Raw genomic sequence first — 25,057 nt, 5'->3', positions numbered from 1 at the left:
CCGTGCTACGGGCATTAGTGTAGAGGCATTTCAGGCCTCTACACCACCTTCATTTGAAGGTTTGAAAAGTCCAAAAGAAGCCATTTTCCTGACTCTGATCACTTTGATGGTGTATGTCGGTCAATGCAACCTTTAAATTACAGCTGCAAGACAGAGCCGTTGAAGTCACTTTTAAACACTATGTTAACTGTAGAACACTTTTCAAGTTTACCTACTAGTTTACACAGTATTATCTCCGAATGGTTTTTAAGGAAAATTCTTCAGAAGGGGAAAGCACTATATAAAAGAACTGTATTATTACCTTTTAAGAACTGGTTCTTTGTATATGTGTATGTATTATATATTTTTAAATAGCCTCCACAATAACAATTGCCTAAATTTTAAGGAGTGTTTCAGTATCTAACTGTGTTCTGGTGATAACCAGTGAAAAATTAGAAAATATACTTGCACTTAATGCATTTAGAGCATCAACACTACTTTTTTTGAAAGAAAAACATTCTTTACCAAATAGTTCTTCTATCTTTTCCAAATTATCATGCTTCTAAAGAAAGCTAAAATGGCTTGCAAGAAAATGGGAATATTTTTATAAAGGCCTTTAATCTTCCAGGTGAATATAAAATATACAATGAAGAAATATTTTTTACTAAAATAAAACATGGAAGGAAATTTGAAAGACAATCATTTTCAGCCCCAGAGCACAATACCAATTGTTAATTTAATGACATCCTACTGTTTGTTCTAATCATACCAAACTATACTAAGTTAAGGCCCCAGGGTTTCATACACAATATTCTCCAATGAGTGCACACAAGGATCATTACAGATAACAAGTAAAAGATACTTTAAAAACACTGAATGACATTCTATAATGTTAGAATTTTAAAACTGCATGTATACAATTTCTACTGCATATTTCAAAAGTATTAATATTTAGATTCTGCATGTTCATTGTTGCAGTGTATACAGAAGTAACCAATACATTTCAGTCTATTTACATCTGTGACATTCAAGGGAAAAGCAAAAATAAGCTTCTTCCATCTGTTTTTTTCTCCCAACTTTATATTTCTTCCATGCTAACTCTCAGAGTCTCTTAACCACAATAGAGAGTTCAAAGACTTTTTTTTTAAAATGAAAATACAAATGTGTCATCAGTAACAGGAAATCAGTACTTCCTATTTAAAACTTATAGTTAATATAAGGCCTCTAGAGCAAACGTTAATGTAGCAGGACAGTGGGATCACTATTGTGGGTTTCCCCTGAACCAGCTTGTTGAAACTTGTGGCACTCGTGAACCAGCCTGAGAATTCGTGGCGCTTGGGAGAGGTTCCAAAAGACTGTAAGAGGGCCACTGTGGTGCCTGGCTACAAGAAAAGGAAGGAGGATCTAGGGAATTACAGGCCAATCAGTTTGACCTCAATCCCTGGAAAAATCCTGGAAAAAATTACCAAAGAATCCATTAGCAATAGGCTAACAGAAGGCAGTATTCTAATAGATAGCCAACATGGCTTTGTTGCAGGCAAGTCATGGCTGACCAACCTCATTTCCTACTATGATCAGGTAAGACACTGCCTGGATAAAGGAAGACAAGGTTGACGTCATATAGCTGGACTTCAGAAAAGTCTTTGACTTGGTCTCCCTTGACATGGTAAAATTGGAGAACTCGATAACCCAATGGTCCAGTAGCTAAGACACTGGCTCTAAGGCAGGACCCAGAGAGTAATAGATGGAACTGAGTCAATATGGCGCTTGGTGACCTCTCAGGGCCTCTCTCAGGGTTCAGTACTTGGACCAGTACTTTTTAACATATTCATTAATGATTTGGACTCGGGTGTTAAAAACAGACTGGCAAAGTTCACACATGACACCAAATTATGGGGGACTGAGGTCATGCTGGAGGATTGGCTGGAGATGCAGGCTGACCTGGACAGGCTTGCAAGGTGGGCAGAGTAAAACCTAATGATGTTCAACACCAAGAAGTGTCAGGTGCTCCACCTGGGGAGAAACAACCCACAAACTTACAGGCTTGGGTGGCACCACAAGTGAAAGAGACCTGGGGGTCTGGATAGACCATACAATGAATGTGAGCCACCAATGTGATGCGGTAGCTGGCACAGCAAACAAAACATTAGCATGCATCTACCAATGTATCTCAAATAAGACTAAAGTTGTCATCCTCCCGCTTTACTCGGCCTTGGTGAGGCCACAGCTGGAGTACTGTGTCCAGTTCGGGGCACCACACTTCAGGAAGGACGTGGAGAAGCTTGAGAGAGTCAAAAGGAGGGCTATGCACATGGTTAAAGGTATGGAGAGCAGGCCATACAAGGTGCTGAGAGACATGGGTCTGTTCAGCCTGGAGAAGAGAAGACTCAGAGGGGGCTTGGTGGCAGCTTATCAATATATAAAGGGCGCATATCAGGGACTGGGAGAACATCTGTTCTAAAGGGCCTCCCAGGGGAAGACTAGGACTAACAGCCATAAATTGCTAGAAGACTGCTTTAGATTAGACAAAAAAAATATATATATTCTTTACAATTCAGGTGTCCAGCGTCTGGAATAAACTCCTGCCAAAAGTGGTACAATTACCTACTCTGGATATCTTCAAAAAACATCTGGATGCTCACCTTGCTGGGGTCATCTGAACCTACCAATCTAAACCTACTTCCTGGTAACTTCAAGGCATTGGTCCGTGTCTTGCTCTCTGCAGCAAAAGCATTTTCACTCTTCTTTGTAGCAGACTCTTCAGATACTTGAAGACTACTATCATGTTTCCTCTAAGCAATTTTTCTGCAAGCTGAACAAACCTGTTTCCTTTGGCCTCCCATCATATGACTTGCCTTCCAAGCCCTTCACCATTTTTGTTGCCTTTTTTAACAGGTGGAGCCCAAAACTCCACACAATGCTACAGATGAGACCTAACCAATGCCGACTAGAGAGGCACAAATTCACCTCCTATGCCTGCACCTAATACTTCTACTGATGCAACCCCAACCTGCATTCACCTTTCATGCAGCTATATCACACTGCAGACTCAGTACAAGCATGCAATCTACCACAACTCCTAGATATTTAAGGAGGTATATTGCCCAATACTGATCCAATTTCCAATTCAGCTGCGTGCAGCTGATAAATCAGTTGTGGTGGAAGGGGAAAGGAAGGGTGTGGGGAGGGGCAAATCAATGTCCCCCATGGTGAGGGAGGGAGGGGGCAGGAGAAAGCACTGCCCAGTGGGGGTGAGGTGTGGGATGGAGCCGCAGCTCGTGGAGGGGGAGGGGCGGCAGCTCCCAGTGCTGCGCACACCCCAGGAGGGCAGGGAGAGGGGGCATGTGCCCCTGGATCTGCATGGGACGGGGCGGGCAGGCTGCAGCCAAGGACTGGAGTCAGGGCTGCACTGGGCTCCTCTCGGCAGGGGCTGGACTTGGGGTGGGAGCTACAGAGGGGGTTGCAGCCAAGCCAAGTTTCGCAGTAGCCCCACTCCCAGCACCAACACAGACCCAGCTCTTCCCAGTGCATGGGTGAAAGCAGAACATTGAGCCAGGCAGGCAGCAATGTCGGCCATGTCAAAATCTGGGGTGGCTGCAGCCCCCTTGGAGTCTATTTCCAGCCCCTGCCCCAAACTCAGGCCCCGCAGAGAAGAGCCCAGCACAGCCCCAGGTCTACCCTGCAGCCTGCCCGCCCCACCCCGTGCAGATCTAGAGGGGGGGGCACACACACCCCATTCCCTCCTGGGGTGCATGCAGCAGCAGGAACCGCCCCCCAACGAGCCATGCCTCTTTCTGCCCCAGCCCCAGTTCCTCCATCACCACAGGGGGCATTGACCTGCCACCCCCTCATGCCCCTTCCCTCCCCCCTCCCCTTCCACCACAACAGACTTAGCAGCTGCACACAGCTGTATTGGAAATAGGATCAGTATCAGCTGATATGCTTCCTTAAAAATCAGCTATCGTATCAGCCCCCAAAATCTCTATCAGTGCACCCCATCTCATATATCTCATCATATCATATCCAGACATGCACACACACTTGAGTACATAAACGTTTTTTTTTTTTAATGGATAAAGTATCAGCTAATACCATATTAATCCAAGTATAGGTCAACCTTTTTCTCCCCCCCCAAAAAAAAACTATAAAAATCATCCTTGACTTGTACATGGGATCAACCCAAAATCTGAATAATGTGGCATTACTGTAGGGAACAGCTGACCCTGTGTAGCACCCTTAATAACCAAACATTATGGTCCTTATGGATGCCTTGCAGGATCATCTACTTCATTATGGTAGCAACAAGGCAGCAGGCTCACCTCCTGCATGGAAGGACCACAATGGCTGGATGACCCAGACTATCACATGCCCATAGTTCATAGATGTGATGCTGCTAAAACTGAGCCCAGCTACAAGATTCCCCAGCATACACTGGGTGGCTACTTGCTGTTCACCCTCTGTGGCTCCTGGGACAGTACCTCAGCCGGGATGATACTGTTGTACAATAATATGAGCTGAACTTGAAAATGTGGAACAAGCCTGCAAGAGCTGATTGCAGAAAGGGTGGGAAATCCCAGCCCTGCCAGGAGGAGAAGGGCGAGGAGGAAGGGCAGGGCCTGAGCCTCTGAGTCAGCCAAGGCCAGGCTCAGGTTCGCCCTTCGCCCCTGGAGCACGGTGGTAAGTGGGGCTTGAGAGCTGTGGGGCAGGGCTGGGGAAGATGGTTGGGGGCTGAGGGAGCTGGGGGTGCTGCCAACTCAGGGGCCACCTGTGCCAGCAGTGACTGCCACTGCCTACAAAACCTCCCTGTGCTGCTGCTGCAGAGCCGTGCTCAGAGCTGTGCAGCCAGCCACCTGGAGGCAGCAACAATTTCATGGCAGCCATGGCCACTCTGAAGCACAGGATGGTGGTGGGGATCGCTGTGTGCCGCCCAGCCGCCACCACACTGCAGCTGCCACCCTGCGGCCAGCCACACAGCTCTGGGCACGGCTCCGCAGCAGCACAGGGAGGTGTTGTAAGCAGCAGCCATCACCGCTGGCACGGCCCCACAGGTAAGTGGCAACAGCTGCAGTGTGAGACCCCCTCTGCCCCCCATCCCTCGCCGCCACTGCAGAGCCAGCTACAGAGCTGTGCAGCCAGCCGCATGCAAGTCTCCCCCTCCCCTGGGCAGGCGGCCATACGGCATGCGCGCCCCGCATCATTTACCCACAAAGCCCCCCACAGACAGGAACCCATGCCCTCACCCCCTGTCCCTGCACCTGGCTGCATTGTGCTGCCTGGAGCCAGCAGCACCCCTGCTCCCTCAGCCCCCAACCCCCTTCCCCAGCCCTGCCCCACAGCCCAAGCCCCACTTACCTCTAGGGTCCAGGGGTGAAGGGCATGGCTCCACAATGTCAGCGCCTGCCTGCAACCCCCTCCCCCCGCAAACACAGACACCACCTGTACATCCTGTCACAAGACAGTGCAGTGGTGGCTGCTGCATGCAAGCCCCCCTTTCCGCCCCCCAGCTGGGTGACACGTATGTGGCCCACACACAGTGGTTACCACCACATTGCTGCTGCCGCGCCCTGCACCATTTCCCCACAAAGCTGTGTGGGTGGCTGTGGGATGACAGCACAGGGTGCAGTGGCAAAGTTGCAGTGGCAGCCTCCGTGTGCGAACCCCATCAGGCCGGCCGGTGTGTGTGTGGCCCACAGAGTGGCACCCCTGCCCTCACCCTCTGCCCTGCTCCTGGGAGTGTGCACAGCAGCACACTTCCCCCTGCCATCTACCCCCCCAGCACCTTCCCTTTCCCTCACCCTGCCCTGCACCTTCCCCCCATACACACTTACCTGCTGGGATGGGTGTCAATGTCTGTGTCTGCATGTCTGTGGGTCTGAGGGGCTGTTGTGAGGGGCATCAAGAGGGCTGTTAAGGCTGTGAGGGGGGAGTGTGGGGCACCAGCAGCGCTGGAGGGGGCTGTGGGGAGCCTTTAATTTTTATCAAAGATTTGGGGGTTTTAATCAGAGAATTTGCAATTTTTAATCAGAGAAAACCAGGATCCCTGCTTATAAGCAAGATCAATTTATCATCAGAACAATATGGTATTTATTTACAGAGAGTTATTTCCCCCCCCCAATGCCAATATTTATTTTAAATTGGAAGTAGTAAACTCTAACTCAGTCAAAAAGCATGTAGGGAACATATATTCAATTTGTTTTGAAACACTAAAGACTGAAGTTAACCCCTATATTAAAGTCTAAGCCCACAACATGGGCTTAGCAGTATTCAAAAGACCAAACATCTTGTAAAATAAAGACAGCTAACACCACTGAAATGAAGATATATTATGAAATGTCACAGTAATTAAATTCTTCCTGCTACTGAGAGATTATTGACCATGATGTAACAAACATCAATATCAATCATCTCTCAGTAGTTTTCACAACACAAAAAGGAATATTGTGATCTGAATGCCTCATGGCATGAGTGAACAAAGTTTTCATGAATGCTTATGGATTCTTGAATTAACTTTGAAACAAGAAATACCAAAGAAAAGGTAAGAGATTAAGATATAATACTTAAATTTTACTGTTGACAATTCTGAAAATTTTTAAGAGGAACTAATTTTGTCAGACAGCACAGTCCAGTTGAAATGGAGGAAGACAAGGAGTCTTTTTGTAATAGTACCAGATTTGGAACAGCAAACCGTCTCAATTTTTTTTTAACCTGGATACAAGTTTCTGTAGCATACACCTGTACAGCAATTCTGAACTTTTTAGTTTTCCCAAAATATTGGATGGCAAATGGATAGAGATGCATATCGGTGCCTATTTATTTTACTTGTTTCACCACACTCATCCACCATGAGATTTGAACAACTTAAAAATTTTATCTTCAGTTTGCCTTCCCAATGAGCACTTGATTGTTTTGTTTTGTTTTTTGGTTTTTTTTTTTTTTTTACTGTAGCTCTACTATCTTTCCAATTTTGTCCCAGAACAAGCTCTCCTATTTTTCTACTGATATTTGTCACTTTTTATATCAGCTCACAGTCCTCAATGCTATTTCCACTAAGCTCTTTGGGACAGAAACCATTTATTATATTCCCCTAACAGCCACAAGATTGGCAAAAGCTAAAGTGACTATATGGCATCCAGGCACACAGTATCCTATCGTTTTGAACTTCAAATAGTTAAACCAGCTTTTTGACATTTTTTCAAAATTTCTAAAGCTAAAAGAAATTAGGTGATTTTTTTTTTTGTATTCTTCTTACCCATAGTCTTTTGCTGCCACCCCTTTTCAATATTGAACTATACCTTTTTCTTTCTTTTTACCTAGCATCTTCTCTCTACTCTTAATATTTACCCAAATCCAAGACACCCCTGAATTCAAGAACCCCACCCCCCCACAATAATTAGACTCTAAACATGGACAATGTATACATTTGTTATAATTCTTTACGTATAGAATCTAATTTTTGGAAGATCTTAAAATTCATCTCCTGTACAACTGCAGCAGGGAAAGCAGTAGCAAGAGGCCAAGAGGTGGTGGCCAAGAGGTGGTTCAGCAGTTTGCCACCCCCCTCCACTTGCTCATTGTTGCCTGCCTCCAACCTGCCACCACCTCAGCCCCCCCTGCACTCAGGCCCCCACCATGCCACCACATCACCCCACCACCATTTGGGCCCCCCATCCTCTTTCTGCCTTCCCACCTGCCCATCCTCCTCTTCCACCACCATTTTACCCTTGCTCCACTGTCAGCAGGCTCCATCCTGCTCCAGCCTGGGGCATGTAGCAAATGCTGCTGCCACTGCTACCAGGCCGAGATGGGGCCATGCCCCATGCCCCAGGCAAGAGCAGGGATGCAGCCTGCTGATATCAGAGCAAGGGTAAGTGGGGGGAAGCAGCTGCACCCAGGTCAGAACTGGAGCCGCAGCATCTGTCTGCTCCCCCACCTCATACTCGAATCCAAGATGAGCCCCCCCCCACCATGTTAGTGGGGGGGGGGAAAAACCTTACCATGGAATTGAATCAATATGGTATTATTAAGAAACATCTTGAGATACCCATGCAACCTTAGGATGGTGCCTTTGTGAACATGCATTATGATTATCACACTGTATTATGATTTGGGTAAGACCCAGGAACTAAGTTCTTCTGGATATCATATCAATGCCTTGAATACAAGAGAACTTCCTACACACTTTTTGCAAACCTCTACTTTAGTAATAATCTTGCCCACTGAATGAGGTACAGCCCTTGCAGAGCTGAGTACCTGATTCAAGCAGTTGAAGGCTACCATAATGCACATGTCCATAATTCTGTCATTTATAGCTTTTAAATATAGACTGTTAAGTTTATCAAAGATTTTTTATGAGGCTGTTAGGGTTTTAAAAGTGCAATTCTTTTTAAAAAGTAAAACATATGCACCCCTAATTTATTGATCTCTATGAATCCGCTACAATAACTTTGGAATAAAGAGCAAGCACTTAACTGAAAACTGATCACCAGCTAAACTGAAGATTTCTGTCAACTTCACATTAGTTGCATTATACAGTTTCTTCTGTTTTGACAGATACTAATTTCAGCAGTGTTCCACCTTTTCATACAGAATTAGCTTCAATAGTTAGCCAATATAAAAGTTCAACATTGGTAATGTGTTATTAGGATTTACCTGCAATTCTACGAAAAGAAATAATCACCATTGCGATACAAGTGGCAGCACTGACTAATGAATCAAAAAAAGCACTGTTTGGTCTACTCAAGCTTGAGGACCAACAGAAATAGAGAACTGCAAAATTTTTAACATTACTCAACATCACCATAAGAAAAAACAAAATGTCAACTTCCTAACAATAAATAAAAACTGGTCTCTGTATAGGGATTTTTTCCTTCCAAAAACGGATCAAGCACCTAGAAGACTAGGCTGGCTGCAGATTCCTGTGGCTGGGAAGTTAGCTTCCCCCCCCCCACACCTTTTAAAGCCGATACTGAAGTAGCTCAGCTGGGAGCTTTAACCTGAACATCTAAAAGGTTTCTGGTTCAATCCCTGGCTGGGAACTGGACTAAATGACTTTGTGAGCTCCCTTCCTATGATCCTAAGTTCCTTTAAACCTTTAACCACATATTATATTCAGTTATTCCAAGATACTTGTTACTATTATATTCCAGCCTAGATACTCAACCTGTAAAGATCACAGAAAACAAGAGTTAGAGCACAAGCTAGAACCTGTAAGGGAACATTTAATCTAGCTCCATAGACTGGGAGAAATCCAACTGCAAATATCTACCAAAGTTACAATACACTGTATCAATATACATTTTGGTTTTTAGCTTCAATTTCATTGATAAAATATGCTTCTCCTTTGCACATAGGCATGAACTCACATACCAAGAAGCACAGAGACTACCCATGCAAAGAATCTGCTCTGTCAGGGCAATTTATGCTTTTTTAATTTTTTTTTAAAAGATATAAACTTACCGAGTACCATCTGCTTTCCAGCTTACTTTGTATGGCTTCTGCTCTAAAGCTTTAATATTTTGCTTGTCCATGGAAACGGGCTGTGCTCCAGGGAATCCAGACCTAAAAGGAGCAGTGTGTCTAGTAAGGTTCTATAATAAGCTAGCACACAAGACAAGCAAGATCAATCTTGCATGAGTCGCATTGCACCAGCTTCTACAAGGTTAATATTCTCTAAAAAGACATATTTGCAACAAGAGACAAATGCTTTTTGATAAAAAACTCCAAGTATAGCAAAACACCAGCAGTCTGAATTAATCAGGGATTTGTTCAAGGTGAGATAATTTAACCCATCTTGGTATTAGTATTTGAAGATTAGGTGGCACAAGGGAGCTCAAATTCTAGACTCAAATTCTAGAAATGCAGCTAGATGTAGCATTTATACCAATGTTATGCACAATTCAAAATTGGCAAAATCTTCCCAGAAGATCAAAGAAGCAACCCTCCCCCCCAAAAAACAAAAAAACCAACCAAACAAAAAAGGTCTAGCAAATCAGGACTGAAGTGAATTGACAGATATAAATGTAAGCGTACAATATTTTCCCTAGTTCAGACTAGCGTCCATTAAATCACTGCTTAAAAAGGCATTAACGTTGGCCAAAATAATGGATCCAGATTCTAAAATTTGTGTAGAAATGGCTAATAAATTATAATCCAACAATGAAAAAATAATTCTGGAATCTTGTTTCTTAAAACTGCTGTTTTTTCTTTGCAAGCCATTGGGTGCTATTCCATCATTAATTTACTTTACCATTTATTTTTCAAAATTGTTCTGATAAAAATTAATCCAAATATATATAGTTGCTTACTTGACCTGTGAATTTTTGAATTTTTTAAAGTTTATATTTGTCTACAGCAAAATTAAGAAAAAAACATTTATTTAAATATAGTTCAAACAAAAAATTCTAATATTAAATGGCTTTTGTTCATACCCTCCCCATCCACAGAATTGCTGACATTTGTGCTGTATCTCGCCCAATTTTGGTTGAGTTGTCACTTGGGTCACATATTTAACTGTCACGCCTTCCAAGAAAACTGCACCCTAAAAAGCAAAACACAGATACAATTCGGAATTTACTATGTGTCATATAAAAGCAGTTCAGAAAGCTGATGTCAGGTATGTTAGACTTATGATTTTATTCTCCATTTTTATAATAATTGAACTCTTGGGGGAAAAGGAGTTTTCCTTCTTTCTCTCGCACTCATGTAAAACCACCGCTGCTTGGTATAACTATAATACAAATACTATTAATAATAATAAAATTATAAAATTTTTATGCAGAAGCCACACCTGTACAGAGTATGTACTAATATACTAAACACAAGCACCATACATAAACAGAACTCACAGTAATGATTAGTAAAAGTAAGCAATACATATCTTTAATGTATTTATGAACACTTACATAATACCACATACATCATCATGTTTAAACTTAAAACATTTACCTATAGATGCAATTTATGAAAGAAATTGGACAGCCCTGATTTTTAGGTGGCTGGGGGGCCACCCCACCCATGGGCTGCACTAGCAGGGAACCCAGAGCCCCAGGCTGAATGGACAACCCCCCACGCTGCAGCATGTGCCCATATAGTTCCCCACCCCCCACACTGTTACAACGAACCCATGTGGATGGTTCCCATGCTCTCCCCTAGCTGCTGCATTGAACACCAATGTGGGTGCCCCCCATAGCTGCTCCACATGCTATGTGGCTCCAGACTCACCCTGCCTGTCCTGTGCCACTCCATGCCATGCCACACTGCCCCCTGGGATGGGAATAGAATGCAGAAACCAGAGGAGGGAGGGGGAGCCAAGAGTGATAGAAGAAGTTATGGCTAGGCAGAAGCCCAGGAGCTGCAACTTAACCCCTTACAGGCTGCCAGTTGGACAGCCCTGATAAAACTGCATACAGGCACAATTTATACCACATTGTGAAATACAAGCAATATTTCTATAAGCCACACAACTCATTGCATCATAATCCTTGGTGGCCCTACTACCATCCAAAATATGTAAAAAAGGTCAAGCTTTCTTCAAAACTGGTAGGCAAAAACTGGGGACAAAGATTTCTTCTGTAGAGTTTGAATGCAGAAGCAGGGATAATTCAGAGCTTAATGTTTTGAATTAGAGACATCTAAAAGTCTATTTCTGCCACTTGGTAGATAAAAGTTAGGAACTACTCGACTGTCCTCCTGCAGCAGTGCCCAGAAGCAAACTATTTCATTCAAACCATTGAAGTTACTAATATTTACTCCAGTAATGTCACTGGGGAACAGCTTTAATGCTCTCAGAACAGAACATTAAAAGACTGCTGAAGACCAGTGTTTTCATTTCAAAAATAGTACAATGCAGCAAATAAACATCTTGCCCTTATCACTTTCCCAGGGATGGCGGGCTGATTGAATGGTAATACTATATCAAAAGATCAGAGTTTGCAACTAGGGAATGCTTTCTCACTCCCTCCATGGTAAGAGTTGTAAGCATGGCACCTGCAGCAAGGTAAGCCTGGGGAATGTGATTCACCAGGGATTCCCTCTTAGTGCTCAAAGAGAAAAAGATCATATCCCTTTGCAAGGAGCTAGGTCATAATGACTGGGAGGATTTTCCCAAAAGGAGGCACTTAAGACTAAATATTTAAAATTAATGTTACATATGGTTGCATAAGACTGCAGTGGTATATCTTTTTTTCTTTTAATCCAAAACCAGCATAATGCATTTACTAAGGCTAGGGACAGACATTCAAAAAGCCTGAGCCCTAATTGATTCAATCTCTGTAGGTTGGTCTAAACTGCCTAGGTTGAACCGGTTTGCAACTGCACAGACATTCCCTCTGGACAGAGGAAAGGCAGACATTTCTGCAGTGGCTCAGGCTAGAAGCTGGGGGGCACTAGAGCAGCCCTCCCTTCCTTTCCACAATGCTGAGCTGAAAGGGAAGTGGCCAGGCCCTGGCAGGACATTGATTAGAGAGATGTTAAAACCCCCACTCTGCCTGCACCGTCCCAGGCTTTTCACCACTCCTGCTAAAGGGGCAGGAACGTTGCCAGACTCAAGCCACAGCTAGCATACTGAGGCAAAGGGCGGGGGCGGGGGTTGCAGTGCATGCATCTGTTGATGAAACTGAGCTCTGGAATCTCCCTCTCCCTGCTTCTTCATACTGTCTACAAACCTGACAGGCAGGGGAGCCAGCAGGGGGCTGATAACACAGCATTTATCAGCCTTTCAACAAATCAAAAGCCTCTCTCATTAATTCAAGATCTTCTTAAACAGCTTTTTTCCAAGCCAGGGCCTACTTTGTGCAGCTGGCAGCACATCAGTCTCATAATCTGGAGGTCTTGAGTTCAAGCCTCAGAGAAGGCAAGATTGCCTCTTACTTTTTTGATCCTGTGGCCACCTACAAATTCACTGGTGGAGGAGAAGGGACAGCAAGGATTAGGAGATGCTCTGTTTACCATGGTTCTGAGAGAAAGTACAGATTGAGAAAAAATGAAAACGTACAATTAAAAATCACAATCAGATGGAAAAATCTAGTTTGAATTGCATATTTTATCTTGTCTAGCCATTTAACAATACGCAATAGCGAATTACATCTTACTTCTGCTGTCTGCTTTCAATATTAAAAACAGAAGACAGAACTTGGTGTTTAATGCAGTGTAAAAGTGGCATGTTATTGTGTTTTTGCAACTGCTTGAATATTATTCTACTTTAACCAACCATGGATATTTCTGTGCAGCTATTACATTCACTGCAAATTACAAAAGCCTTTCTATGCATTTTGTATGGTTTACCATACAGATTTCTCAGAGCATTCACATCAGTCAGTTCAAGACTTTTAAAAGGTAAAGGAATTTTAATCAGCATGCAGTAATCTATCTTCTACTCATATCCAAATACTGGAGGGATGGCAGGTTTTCTATACCAGATAGATCCCAGCTGGCTCAGGGGACATGTGGACTCTGGACAGCACAGGACCACCAGCACAGTGCAGCAGGATGCCCACTATGCAGCACGGACAACAAAGCGACAATGTGCACCCACTGCACAGTATGGTATACCACAGAGATGCTCGCCACACAGCATAGTGCAGAGGGCAAGTGGGAGGGAAGAGACACATAGCACCATGCCACACATGCTTTACACAGCATGTTGCCCCCACCCACGCAGAAATTAGACAGCTCTGCTGCAATGTATTTCAAGCTACCTGTAAAAGTGATTTGGAAGTGTATGTTTATCCTACCAACAAAATACATAGTCCTTCCTGATGGAGTCAGATTTCAAATACAACAGTGAAGGGGCTGCAATGCTGCTATTATTATTTTTGTGAATGCTCAGGACTGCTGGTATTCACCAAGTCAAAATGTATTACTTCAGTTCCTACATCTCACATCCAACTGGTCAGAAAAGGTGGCAAAACTTTTTTTCCAGTCAAAATAGCAGTTCCAATGGAAATTTCACTGGGCAAGTTTCTTTTTATTTTAGTTTCCTGTCATCATAGGGGAGCCAGGGATCAGTGTGGACTGAAGCAGATGCAAGTCTAAGAGACTCTTATTTTACAAAATGTTCAGCCACTTTTGGTTGTTAAAATGAGTCAGCCCTTTACACAAATTATACTTGGGACCATGATAGATCCTTCTTTATGACTGGGAAAAAGAAAAAAAAAAACCTCTCACTCCCCTCCATTGTCAGGGAACATCAAAAAAACCCACAAAGATAAAGGAGCTCCTTGGCTTCTAAGATGGAGGCCTCCAAGGTAAGATCCAAAGGGCAAACACAGGACTTGGCTTATCTGAAGCAGGGCATAGCTAAAGACATATTGAGCATTTAAATTATAGTGGAAAAGATGCACAGATTTGCTATGAACATCCAGACTTCACTGGATACCCTGGTTAAGCGAGTTCAGGGAGTGGAAGAAAGTTTCTGCCTGCATGGATTGGGCTGTGGAAATGACCAGGCCGACAGGCTCTGGCAGGAAGGAGCTGCAGGGAATGAGACACAAAGTGAAAGACAAAGCAGATCCAGGAGATGCAACATCCACATTGTTGAAGTCCCTGAGCGGTGCAAAAAAAGGTAAACCCACCAAGTTTTGGGGGAGATACGGAGAGCACACTATCAGCTTGTTAAAACTCACCTTGAACACTGATTTGTGAATAGAGAGGGACCCAGAAGTCTCAACAGAGGAAGCCTGATCTGGGAGGAATACTGAGGAGGGCCTTTATAGCCAAGTTCCTGAGATTTTCTACCAAAAAGCAAAAGTGCTCAAAGCTCCTAGAGAATTTGGACAAGGGGTGAGCCTGGCATTTGCATGATGCTGTTTCTTGATGTTCCCCCTGAAGTATCCAAAAAGCAGGCTTGTTTAAACCAACAAAACTACAAGCCAAATGCAAGCAGCTGAGATTCAGGATGGCAAGATACCTCATGAAGTACAATTCGCTAAAGGAAAACCTACTATTTCTCTGACCCTAAGGAAGCAGAAACTGTTATTACCTTCATAACATCTGGAAAGGAGGAATATACGGAATAATCCAAGTTGTACAAAAACACAAAGGAATGAAAGCAAGGTTTTTTGGACTGCTGAACACAGCTTGTTAATGTGTAGCATTCATATGATTTTTGTTAATGTCTTTGTCTTTATTTTTGCAAACTGTTGGAGAGAGCTTTGGGTTATACCTGCCCGAACCTACCTGGTGGACCTAGTATGTCACGTATTAAATTTACTTTTAGTATTTCTTGTACTTTGTCATTAGTTTTTTCTTTTCCTCTTCCCCCTTGTGATCTTTTCAATAGTGTGCTTGGGAACGTATGTTATGAGCTCTAACTGTACAAGAGAATGACGTTATTACATGCTACAGAAGCATTCATAAAAATGTGCTAAGTTGCAAGCTATATAGCAAAGTTGAATATGGAAGATCAAGTCACTGAGAATGGCGAACCCTAATGTTGATCTTGGAATGTAAAGGGCTTTAACAAACCTATTAAAAAGAAAAAAAACCATACATTTTCTTTAAAGACAAGTGTTGGATATTGCTATGCTCCAAAAAACTTCAGGCAGTAAAAGAATCTCAAAAATTATAGCATGATTGGATGGGTTTTAGTAGTCTCTAGTGAGCACAACAGTCATGTCGTGTTTCTATTCTAGTGCATAAAAAATTGTTTCCCCATTTAATAAGCACAGCTGATGATCCATAAGATAGATTTGTTCATGTAAATGTTAAATATATAGATTCTGCATTGGGACCATAAATACATCCTAATCCAACGTTTCATCATTCTTTCCCCGCCCCCGTAAAGCACTCTGAATTTGGGAAATACCTTTCTATTTTGCGGGAGACTACAATAAATGTTTGGATCCTGCCATTGATAGGTCTTGTGCCCCTCTATCCATGAAGTGTACCAGAAGTTATATGTCAGACCTAGGTTTAATAGATATGTGGTAAATACTGAATCCAGCAATAAGAGATTATGGGATTTTTTCCAACCATTTCATTCAGTATATTCTAGAATTGATTACTTTTTAATTTCTCAAAGCATAACTGACTCAGTGTCACGTGCCTCTATAGCTGTCTCGGATCATGCCGAGGTAGATCTTTGACCCTGCTCCACAGAGAACAGCTATAAACAATTACTGGCTACACAATACATCCCTGTTGAATTATTATAAATTTGAAGCATTAATTACAAAAGATTTTAAAAATTTTATGGACTTAATCAACCTACTGTTTCCTCCTTTTTGATAGTTTGGGAAACTACAAAAGCCTTCTTATGAGGGCATATATTACATGCTTCTGTATAAAAAGGACAATAGATACATTAAAATTTAATCCTAAAATGAGGATTTTCTTTTAAGTCATGAATCCTTTGCCTGATAAACCACATAGTCTTACCAGTACAAAATGCAAATTGAATGAATTACTGTCCCAGAAGGTGAAGTATGCTATATATAATTATGCCAAGATTACTGAGAATTGGGGGAATGTGCAGAAAGATTACCAACATATAGACTAAAGAATAAATCCAACCATAATAAAATATCAGCTATGAGACTCAGAGAAAATCCATGCGACCCTTAGACAAATCTACGAACAGTTCACTCAGTTCTATTCTAATATGCACACAGAAAACCTGAATGTTACTAGCCAGAGAATAAGTTCCTAGATGTTCCTTACACAACAGATTTCAGAAAGGAAGAAAGAAATTTTGGAAGCTCCTTTGTCATTCATTAGATAAAAGAACTTTGGCCTTAAAGGACATGAACAATAATAAAGGTCTGAATAATAATGGATTTCCGGTGGCATTTTAAAAAAGATTTAAAGATACACTGTTACTTCAATTATTGAATACATATATTATCAATATTGATAATAATATATTTATTCAATTATTATTATTATAGCAAAGTATACTACCAACCACTTTATATGAACTTATTTCTGTATTGTTAAACCTAGCAAGGTTTCTATGAATTGTGCTAAACCAATTTCTTTAATAAAGACGCCAAAATCCTGGCCAAAAACTTTATTACACACATTGTAATGTTTTCTTTATGTTAGTTCTCAAATAAATCCTGCTCGATTTTTGTGAGGCATGGTTCAGATAATGCAATAGTTATTGGTATAGTAGCAACAATCAAGATTCCAAAGTCCCTGCGACTCTTAGCACCTGATGCAGAGAAGGCCTTTGATTATATTTCTTGGAAAGTTATCCATTTTGTGTATTACAAAAGATGGGATTTGGTAAAGAATTCATAAGATGGATATAGTTGTTGTATACAAATCCCACTTCAAGAGTTGTGATCAATAATGTTATCTACTCCGCATGCAAAGCGGGGACTCAACGAGGTTACCCATGATCCTCCCTTCTAGATGATTTAGCACTGGAACCATTGGCTACCTCAATAAGGAATGAGTGCTATAAAAGGCACTATGGTAGGAGAAAGTGAACACAAGAGCCTGCTGTATGCATATGATGTGCTAATACTTCTGTGTCAGCCTGAGAGATTAGTTTAGGGGTGGGCAAAATACGGCCCGTGGGCTGGATGCAGTCCACCAAGCACTCATCTGGCCTGCAGCACCCACCAACAAATTGTGCTCTGCCCAGCCCTTCTGCCCATGAGGGTGGGAGCAAGGCATCCATGTATACACCACCCCCTCCCCACCAACATACCCTATTGCACCTCGCTGTCAACCTCACGGGCGGAAGGGCTGGGCCTGGCCAGCACACAGCTTCTGAGAGGCTGCTGCTGCCGCAGCCACCGAGAACCTGCTCGGCTTCCCCTGACTCCAGGTCACTCTGGGCAGCAGGTAGGGAAGCAGTGGGGGGAGAGCTGCAGCTAGGAGGGAATGCGGAGCGTGGGGCGGGCAGAAGCACAGAGTCTGCACCCAGAGGGGCAGCGGCAGCACGGAGCTTGTGTGGGCAGTGTGTGGATGTAAGGGGGGGGTGAGAGGATCCCCCCACATACACACTCCCCTCATGGCACGCAGCCCCAGCAGGTAGTGGCAGCAGCAGCAGGCAGGGATGCACTTAGGGCACTTGTGCCCAGTGCAGGAGCTGGCACCTGGCAGGGCGCAGCTCTGGCCAGTGCTGCACACTGCAGCAAGGGGCGCAGCCTCCACCAGGCAGTCTGTATCACTAGCACTCCCCAGACTTGCACGGCATGATAGGGAAGCCCTGGGCACTGGAGCCGGCTGGATTTCCCGCCAGGGCTGCGTGGCACTGGAGGGAAGCCCCAGGTGCCTTTCCCGGGGGGCAGCTGGCTCCAGTGCCTAAGGCTTCCCTCCTGTGCCCAGCAAGTGCGAGGAGCACAAGCAATACAGACTGCCCAGCAGAGGCAGTGCCCCTCGTTGCAATGTGCAGTGCTGGCTGAAGCTGCATCCTGCCAGGCACAAGTACCCCGAGTGCCCCTGCTGCTGCTGCCATGAGGGGAGTCCCACACCCCCCACCCCCACACACCTCACGCTCCACACACACACAGCCACAACCCCTCACAAACTGCCACCCCTGAAGCCCCCCATACACACACCTCACCACACCTATCCACAATATACAAGACCAAAAATTTAATTCTTGAGTTATTATGCAATCACTTCTATAAACAGTATGCAAACACAAAAAATAACAAACATATTTTTGTAATAAAATTAAAATATGATATAGTAGGTGTTTGACTTCCAGTGTATGATTTGTTTTTGTTTTTTCTTCTGGTTCTAAGATAGCAACCCCTCCCCACCTCCCAAAATGAGGATTTCCAGGGGGCAAGGGGTTAAGGGTGGGACTTCTAGTCCCAAAATGGTAACCTGCAGCAGGGCTACCCATGCAGCCCAAAACTCATTAAGCAGCCCTCCTGGATTAGTTCTTTCTCTCTGATCATTTATCAACCATTTTAGGACTCAATCTGGTTATAAAATTAATTGGACTAAAATCTGAGCTACTTGGAGTAAAAAGGTGCACCAGAAAAGCTGTTCAGCAAACGGCAGTTTCAATATCAATGAGCACACATACCTTATTTGGGTATTAAAATATGCAAGAATATTAATGTTATTGTTTGCCAAACCTTTCGTAATATTTTGACCAAATGGAGCCATTTGGCAATACCCTTGTGAGGGCGTGTTGGTATTTTAAAAATAAATGTCTTACCTTGCCTAATTTATCTATTATGTAACCTACCCATTGTAATCCCCCAACCTCATTTTGGTAAAAATCAACCAAATGTTCAACATATTTCTGTGGGGAAAAGATAAAAGGGTTCGTCTTTCACCAAAAAGATGCAACTACCAGTTGAAACTGGTGGCTTCCAAACCTTCAACCGTATCACAATGCATTCCAAGTCAAGCTCTGTACTGAATGACCAATATAACTGATAACTCTCCTGAACAGACACTTATGTTTTGCCTTCCATTATCAATAAGAGACCTTCCGTTCACTGGGGTTGCCCCCTGATTTTGCAGGCAGAACACAGGCTCAGGCAGCCATTTCACAGGCTGAGTGTGGTGGGACGCACCCCCATGCCTATAATAAGCCAAAGGTGCCCCAGGGGCCCCACCCCTCACCACTGAATCGCTACAGGGGCTCCCTGTCATATGGCCTCAGGAATTGCCACTGATTGGCTGCAAGGGCTGTCCATCATGCAGCCACACCCCTTGCCACCAACTGGTGAAGGGGGACAGGGTCAAATGACAAGCAGCCAGCACAGCCAATCAGTGGCTAGAGGCAACAGCCATTTTGCAGGCCGCCCTTCAAGCGGGCAGCCCCTCCCCCCCCAGCAAGCTGCTGCAGAGCTTGGTAGGTTTTTGTTTTTTGTTTTTTTACTTCTGTTTGTTTTGGAAGGTTTTTTTCCCCCAGTGGATTTCACAAGCATTGCCTGGATTTAGCTAAATCCATGAAATCACAAATTCAGTAGGTCCCTAATTATCAACCACCCTAAATTCTACTTATCACTGTCTTTCTACTTCTCCAAGGTCTATATTTTTGTAGCTTGACAAGTTTGGAAAAACTGGGCAAACTTACTGAAGTTTCATCCTTTGTTATATTGGAAGGCCTTTATCTGGGGCATTCCTTTATGAAGTATGGGTCCCACAACAGATGTGGAGAAAGTGGATGGATAGATAAGGGTATTGTGCATGTCCAATAGTTTCTAGATGGGAATCATATTCAATCCTTTACCGAGTTATGTGATGATTCTGACCTTCCAAAGACAGTTGAATGGCAATATATGCAGTTGTATCAAGTATTAGAAAATCAGTTTGGACCCAAAGTTTTAGATATAGCAAATATTCCAAATACTCTGCATCTCTTCCCCATTTTCTGTCACCACTCTCTGACTGTATACAATGTTATATAATAGATGAGATACAAACTATTTAAAACTGGAATAGAGACACAGGTACTCAGAAGACAGAATCCTAGTAGAAATCAGCAATTCACACAATTCAAACATCAAGTAATCTTAAGACTCTGTCTCATACAACAAGAGTTTGTTGGGCCTTTTTTTTTTTTTTTTTAAATTTGCACTGATTTCCCTCAAATTAAAAAATTAAAGATATTGTCAGTAGATACATGTTAGGGATTTGATGTGCTGCAGGCAAATCTTGGTCACGCCTTATCATCAATTCTTTTTCAAAAGAAATTATAGCTAGAGTTAACATGGTTTTGAAGAAGGCACTGAGACCTCTGAAAAATGTGTGAGAGCCTGGCTATATCCCTAAGTAATTCAAACAGAATCCTTCCCAAATTGTATTCTTACAGTTGGCCTTATTAGTAACATGCAGGATTATACTGCTGCATTGGAAAAGCAGGACATCGCCAAAGGTCAAAGTCATGTATAATGAGATGGCATAACTGGCATTTGAGGAGTCACATTTAGCAGATTTAAACTGCTTCAAAAAGTTTAGTACAATTTGGAAGGAATTTTTGGAAAGTTTTAGTAGCTACAGCGTTGCTCATAGCACATATCTCTTCTTTTATCCCTCCCTCTTCCTTCCTCTTTTTTTTGCTTACATTTTGCAACATAGTTCAGGTCAACCTATAATTTAATGCATACTTCTTATTTTTGTACCAAGTTTAAAAATCTCAATAAAACTTTAAAAAACAATAATTATGTGATGATCATGGTATGAGATATGAGCTCTGCTTTTAAAATCAGCATTCTGGACAACACCCCATGATAAAGAATATCTGACATATAAGCAAGAGTTAATTACCTGATAATCACTTTCTTGGTATATTACACTATTACAATCAATAACAAACATGCTGAATCCTTCTCTACTCAGCTTCAGAAGCAATCCAATCTGTCAACCAAGAATCATGTCATAGAATTTCCCAGCTCTTCTTCTTCATGTATCCAAAGCTGTAAAATTAAATTGTACGAATATGCATATTAACCAAACAAATTTCCCTTTGTGAAATTCTAAGCTGAATTGTGTTTTATTTTTTTCAGTATGCTTATTCGTATAATTTAGCTTTCCAGCTTTGAAAGAACTAGTTAGCAAAAATGGAAAAGCCAGGATTTCTATATCCCAATCCTTGTTTGACAAATCTGATGAGGTCTGAGTTGGAGTAAGGAAGGACATCCTTTGATTGTAGCTTCAGAGACCTCTTCCTGCACACCCAGTTTAGTAAACTGACTGATTCATGGGCAATGCAGAACACAGCCTTGCCACTGTAGTCCAAAAATAAAATTATCTTGCACATCTTTAAGGCTTAGTGGAAGAGGACTGGAGGTAACTAACATTTTGACTATGCATTAATTTTTAGCATTTAAGCTGCTTTTGCCACACCAGTTGATTGACTAAATTTACAAAATTCTATATTCTTTTGGCCCCATCTTCTCCTGTTTCCTACATGGACAACACTAGTAACAACAACATTTTTGCAACAGATTTCTTGCAGGCATCTCAGACTGCTTACAAACATTCAAGCCTCTTCGAATACCCACCACACAGGTGCAGCTGCATACATTTATACATCCAGTAGTTTCGTTTTCACTTACTTTATTGCAAAAACTAATTGATGAGGATCAGTGTTCAGCAGCAATAAAGCCCTTATTTTTAGGGCAACAAAACCATTTTCCCTACTTTATAGCAGGATACAGAAATGACATTCCTGTTTAAAAGCCTAGTACATTAATAGCAATGCCAATCTAATATTGGAAATAGTCACAATAACGGATCAACATTTCTTTAAAAAAAAAAGTATGGCTTATTACTGTGACCTCTTCCCCACCCCAGACAGCTGCTCCCAGCTTATAAAGTTATACCTTTTTTAATTCATGTTACTGCTGGCCAAAGCACTGCTCAAAACCTTTTCTTTATTTAAGAAATAATTAGTATATTTTGTGAAAACTAAACACTAATTTTAAAAAGAAAAATTGAGTTTCCACAGCATGGCTAGGCTGATAAAACAAAACAAACCAAAAAAAAAGAAGAAAAAAAAAAAAAAAAAAAAAAAAAATCAATAAAAGCATTAACATCTATTGATCAGCAGTTGCATTTCTGAAGACTTGAGTAAGAGTTTAATGGTCTCAATGTAATCTCTACAAAACATTCATTCACATAACAAAACGTATCAAGCAAAAATGTTACCATTTTGTATGACTGAATCCCTGGTTCAGAAACACTTAGAATCACAGAAAAGTAGGGTTGGAAGGGACTACAGAATGTCAACTAGTTCAACCCTCCGCTCAAGGCAGGATCATCCCTATTTAAACTCTCCTATTAAAAAGTGTTTTTCTAACCTATTCTTAAGTCTACACAAATAGCCAGAAGAGGTATTATAACTTAAAATCAAAGTGAGTATACAAAGTGCTAAAATTTCATCACTCATATTAATGCTAGCCCTAAACAAGTCCCTTCCTTACAAGCGTGCTGGTATGATGGTGCATAGTATGTAACAGGTGCCAAGTAAGGCTTGACCCAATTTAATTCGGCAAGTAAAATGCTAAGATTTCACAAAAAAAAAATTACCAGTTTTAGGCGTTCTTTTCTCCTTTTGCTAAAAGAACTTGATGATCCAGGTTCTGATTCCTGACCGCCTGATTTACCATCATCATCCTCTTCGTCATCCTCATCCTCATCTTCAAAGCACCATTCAGGTCGTTCAGGTGGTGGTGGTGCGTCCTCTACATCTCCATAACGGCGGAACAGTTCTTTCAGATAGTCACCTTTATAGATACCTGGTGGTCTGGCTTGTGCAAAAGTAGCCACTGCAGCTTCAATACTGTCAAAGTAAACAAAAAAAATGTGAGAGTTACTTATTTGCACCTGTTAAATTATGTCAGATTATGCATTATCTAGGGGTGCATCAGCTCGTCTTAAAAGTCAAAAAGAAACTATTTCATTGTCAAGAATTGATACCATCTTGATCTGACTCTCAAAATTACTTGCTTTATCCTACATGAAACATGGTGTTAAAAACAAGCTGGTAATTACTACTACTTGTACAACAGTCTCCATTATTAGTTATTAATTAAGTTCTACTCAGACTCCAAGAGACAGCTATAGCTCAGACTACTTTCTGGCCCCTAACATTTGCTAGTACTTCTCTTTTGGACTCATGGAAAAAAGGTTCACAATAGCAAGAGAAAAGGAAAGGGAAAAAATGAAGATAAATACACAGCTACGTGGGGAGGAGAAAAACTAAAAAATAAACAATCAATGAGCCAAAGGAATTGTCAACACTTTTCAACAGCTAAAGAAGTTTTCCATTTTGCTCACTTTAAGACACTATTCTACTATGCTATAAAGAAGTGTTTAAGTCCATCTTGAACAAACTGATTTCTCTCATAGTTCCTCTTTAGAGCCCACTCCTGTCCAAACACTTAAACAGAAACCTACATTTTTTTCCGAATGGGAGGCTAGATCTATAATATAAACAAGTATTATTGGAGGGCACACTCATATCTGCAATGCAGACCATACAACACCCTTTTAGATTTCTTCACATGCTTCTCTGCCATCTTGAAACTGAAACAAAACGCAGACATTATTAGACTGTGGAAATGTCAAAATACTCTTCAACTGAATCAAAGGAAAGGGGGCAGAGGAGACAGAGAAAGCAAAAAAGGAAAGACATTTAAATCCCAACAGAAACAGTTTTAAAGGGGGTTTTGTGCTGTGCAGAATAGGAACGTGTGCAGTCTAAGAACTGTTGTATAAGCACAGGGAGTCAGGTTTCCCAGGGTGGGCAGAAGAAAAAGGAAAAAAGACACCAGTTTGGAATGGCAAAAGACTGGACAGTGGTCAGATGTTAAGAATGCTGGGCAGAGTAAAATAATCCAAACATTTAAATTATAGAGAAACAGGATGTGAAGAAGGATCTGAAGACTGATTTTGAATCTTCAGAAGACCAACTGCATCTTGGTAACTCCCCTAAACTGCTTCCCAGTACCTGGAAGTCAATCTCCCAGGGAAACCAAAAAGAACTTGGAAGCAAGCAATTAAGCCCTGGGTCAACATTCAAAACTTAAGTCTCCAATCAGTGTTTTTCCTTGATTATTCTCTTTCATCACAGTATTAAAGAATAGATTATAATAAAACCTAAGAATGCAGCTTAGGTTTCAGGGGAAAAAACCCTAGCATGCTAGGAAAGACACTCAGATTTCAGAAATTGTAATGCCTTGAGGGAAACAAGTTGCAAGAAGAGCATCAAATGAGTTTTCCCAGTGACTAGCTGGAGAGCTCTGTCAAGATGACCTTTCTTTAAGCTAGCTGTAAAACAGATCTCAGCATTCACAGTGCATCTGTGGCCATCCTACATCATCTGTCTAAGGAATAAATATAGATGGATTATTCTACATGGAAAACTTATCTGCGAATAAGAATCCCTCAACTTAAAAAGATACAGCAAACATGTTTTTTCTTAATACATGGTACACATATCTTGTGGTCACTAGGGGTGCACCGAAAAGATTTTCCTTAGCCAATACCAATAGCCAATGATTAACCAATCACATCACCTGATGCCAACTGGTTAACCAATAATTAGTAAGAGTGCAAGGCATTTTAAACTACTGACATAAACCTTTTGTTTGTCTGTTTGGCATTTATCAGAAACACACACACACACACACACACACACACACCCCTCCTGTCT

General features: G+C 42.0%; 1 protein-coding gene across 3 annotated transcripts in view; it reads right to left on the bottom strand.

Annotated features, from left to right (window-relative positions):
- RNGTT (RNA guanylyltransferase and 5'-phosphatase) overlaps positions 1 to 25,057 on the bottom strand; it is a 467,131-nt gene that overhangs the window by 410,592 nt on the left and 31,482 nt on the right. For all 3 annotated transcript variants that reach the window (XM_019520359.1, XM_019520361.1, XM_019520360.1), the window contains exons 5-7: positions 22,930 to 23,182; positions 10,407 to 10,516; positions 9,436 to 9,537 (exon numbers count right to left, since the gene is read on the bottom strand). In XM_019520359.1, coding sequence (XP_019375904.1) covers positions 9,436 to 9,537; positions 10,407 to 10,516; positions 22,930 to 23,182 — 465 coding nt within the window. The remainder of the gene's footprint in view (positions 1 to 9,435; positions 9,538 to 10,406; positions 10,517 to 22,929; positions 23,183 to 25,057) is intronic.

The sequence above is a fragment of the Gavialis gangeticus genome, unplaced genomic scaffold (assembly GCF_001723915.1).
Source record: "Gavialis gangeticus isolate Ggan-Ray unplaced genomic scaffold, GavGan_comp1, whole genome shotgun sequence".
In the NCBI taxonomy this organism is placed as follows: Eukaryota; Metazoa; Chordata; order Crocodylia; family Gavialidae; genus Gavialis; species Gavialis gangeticus.
This window is presented reverse-complemented; position numbering and strand designations above follow the sequence as displayed.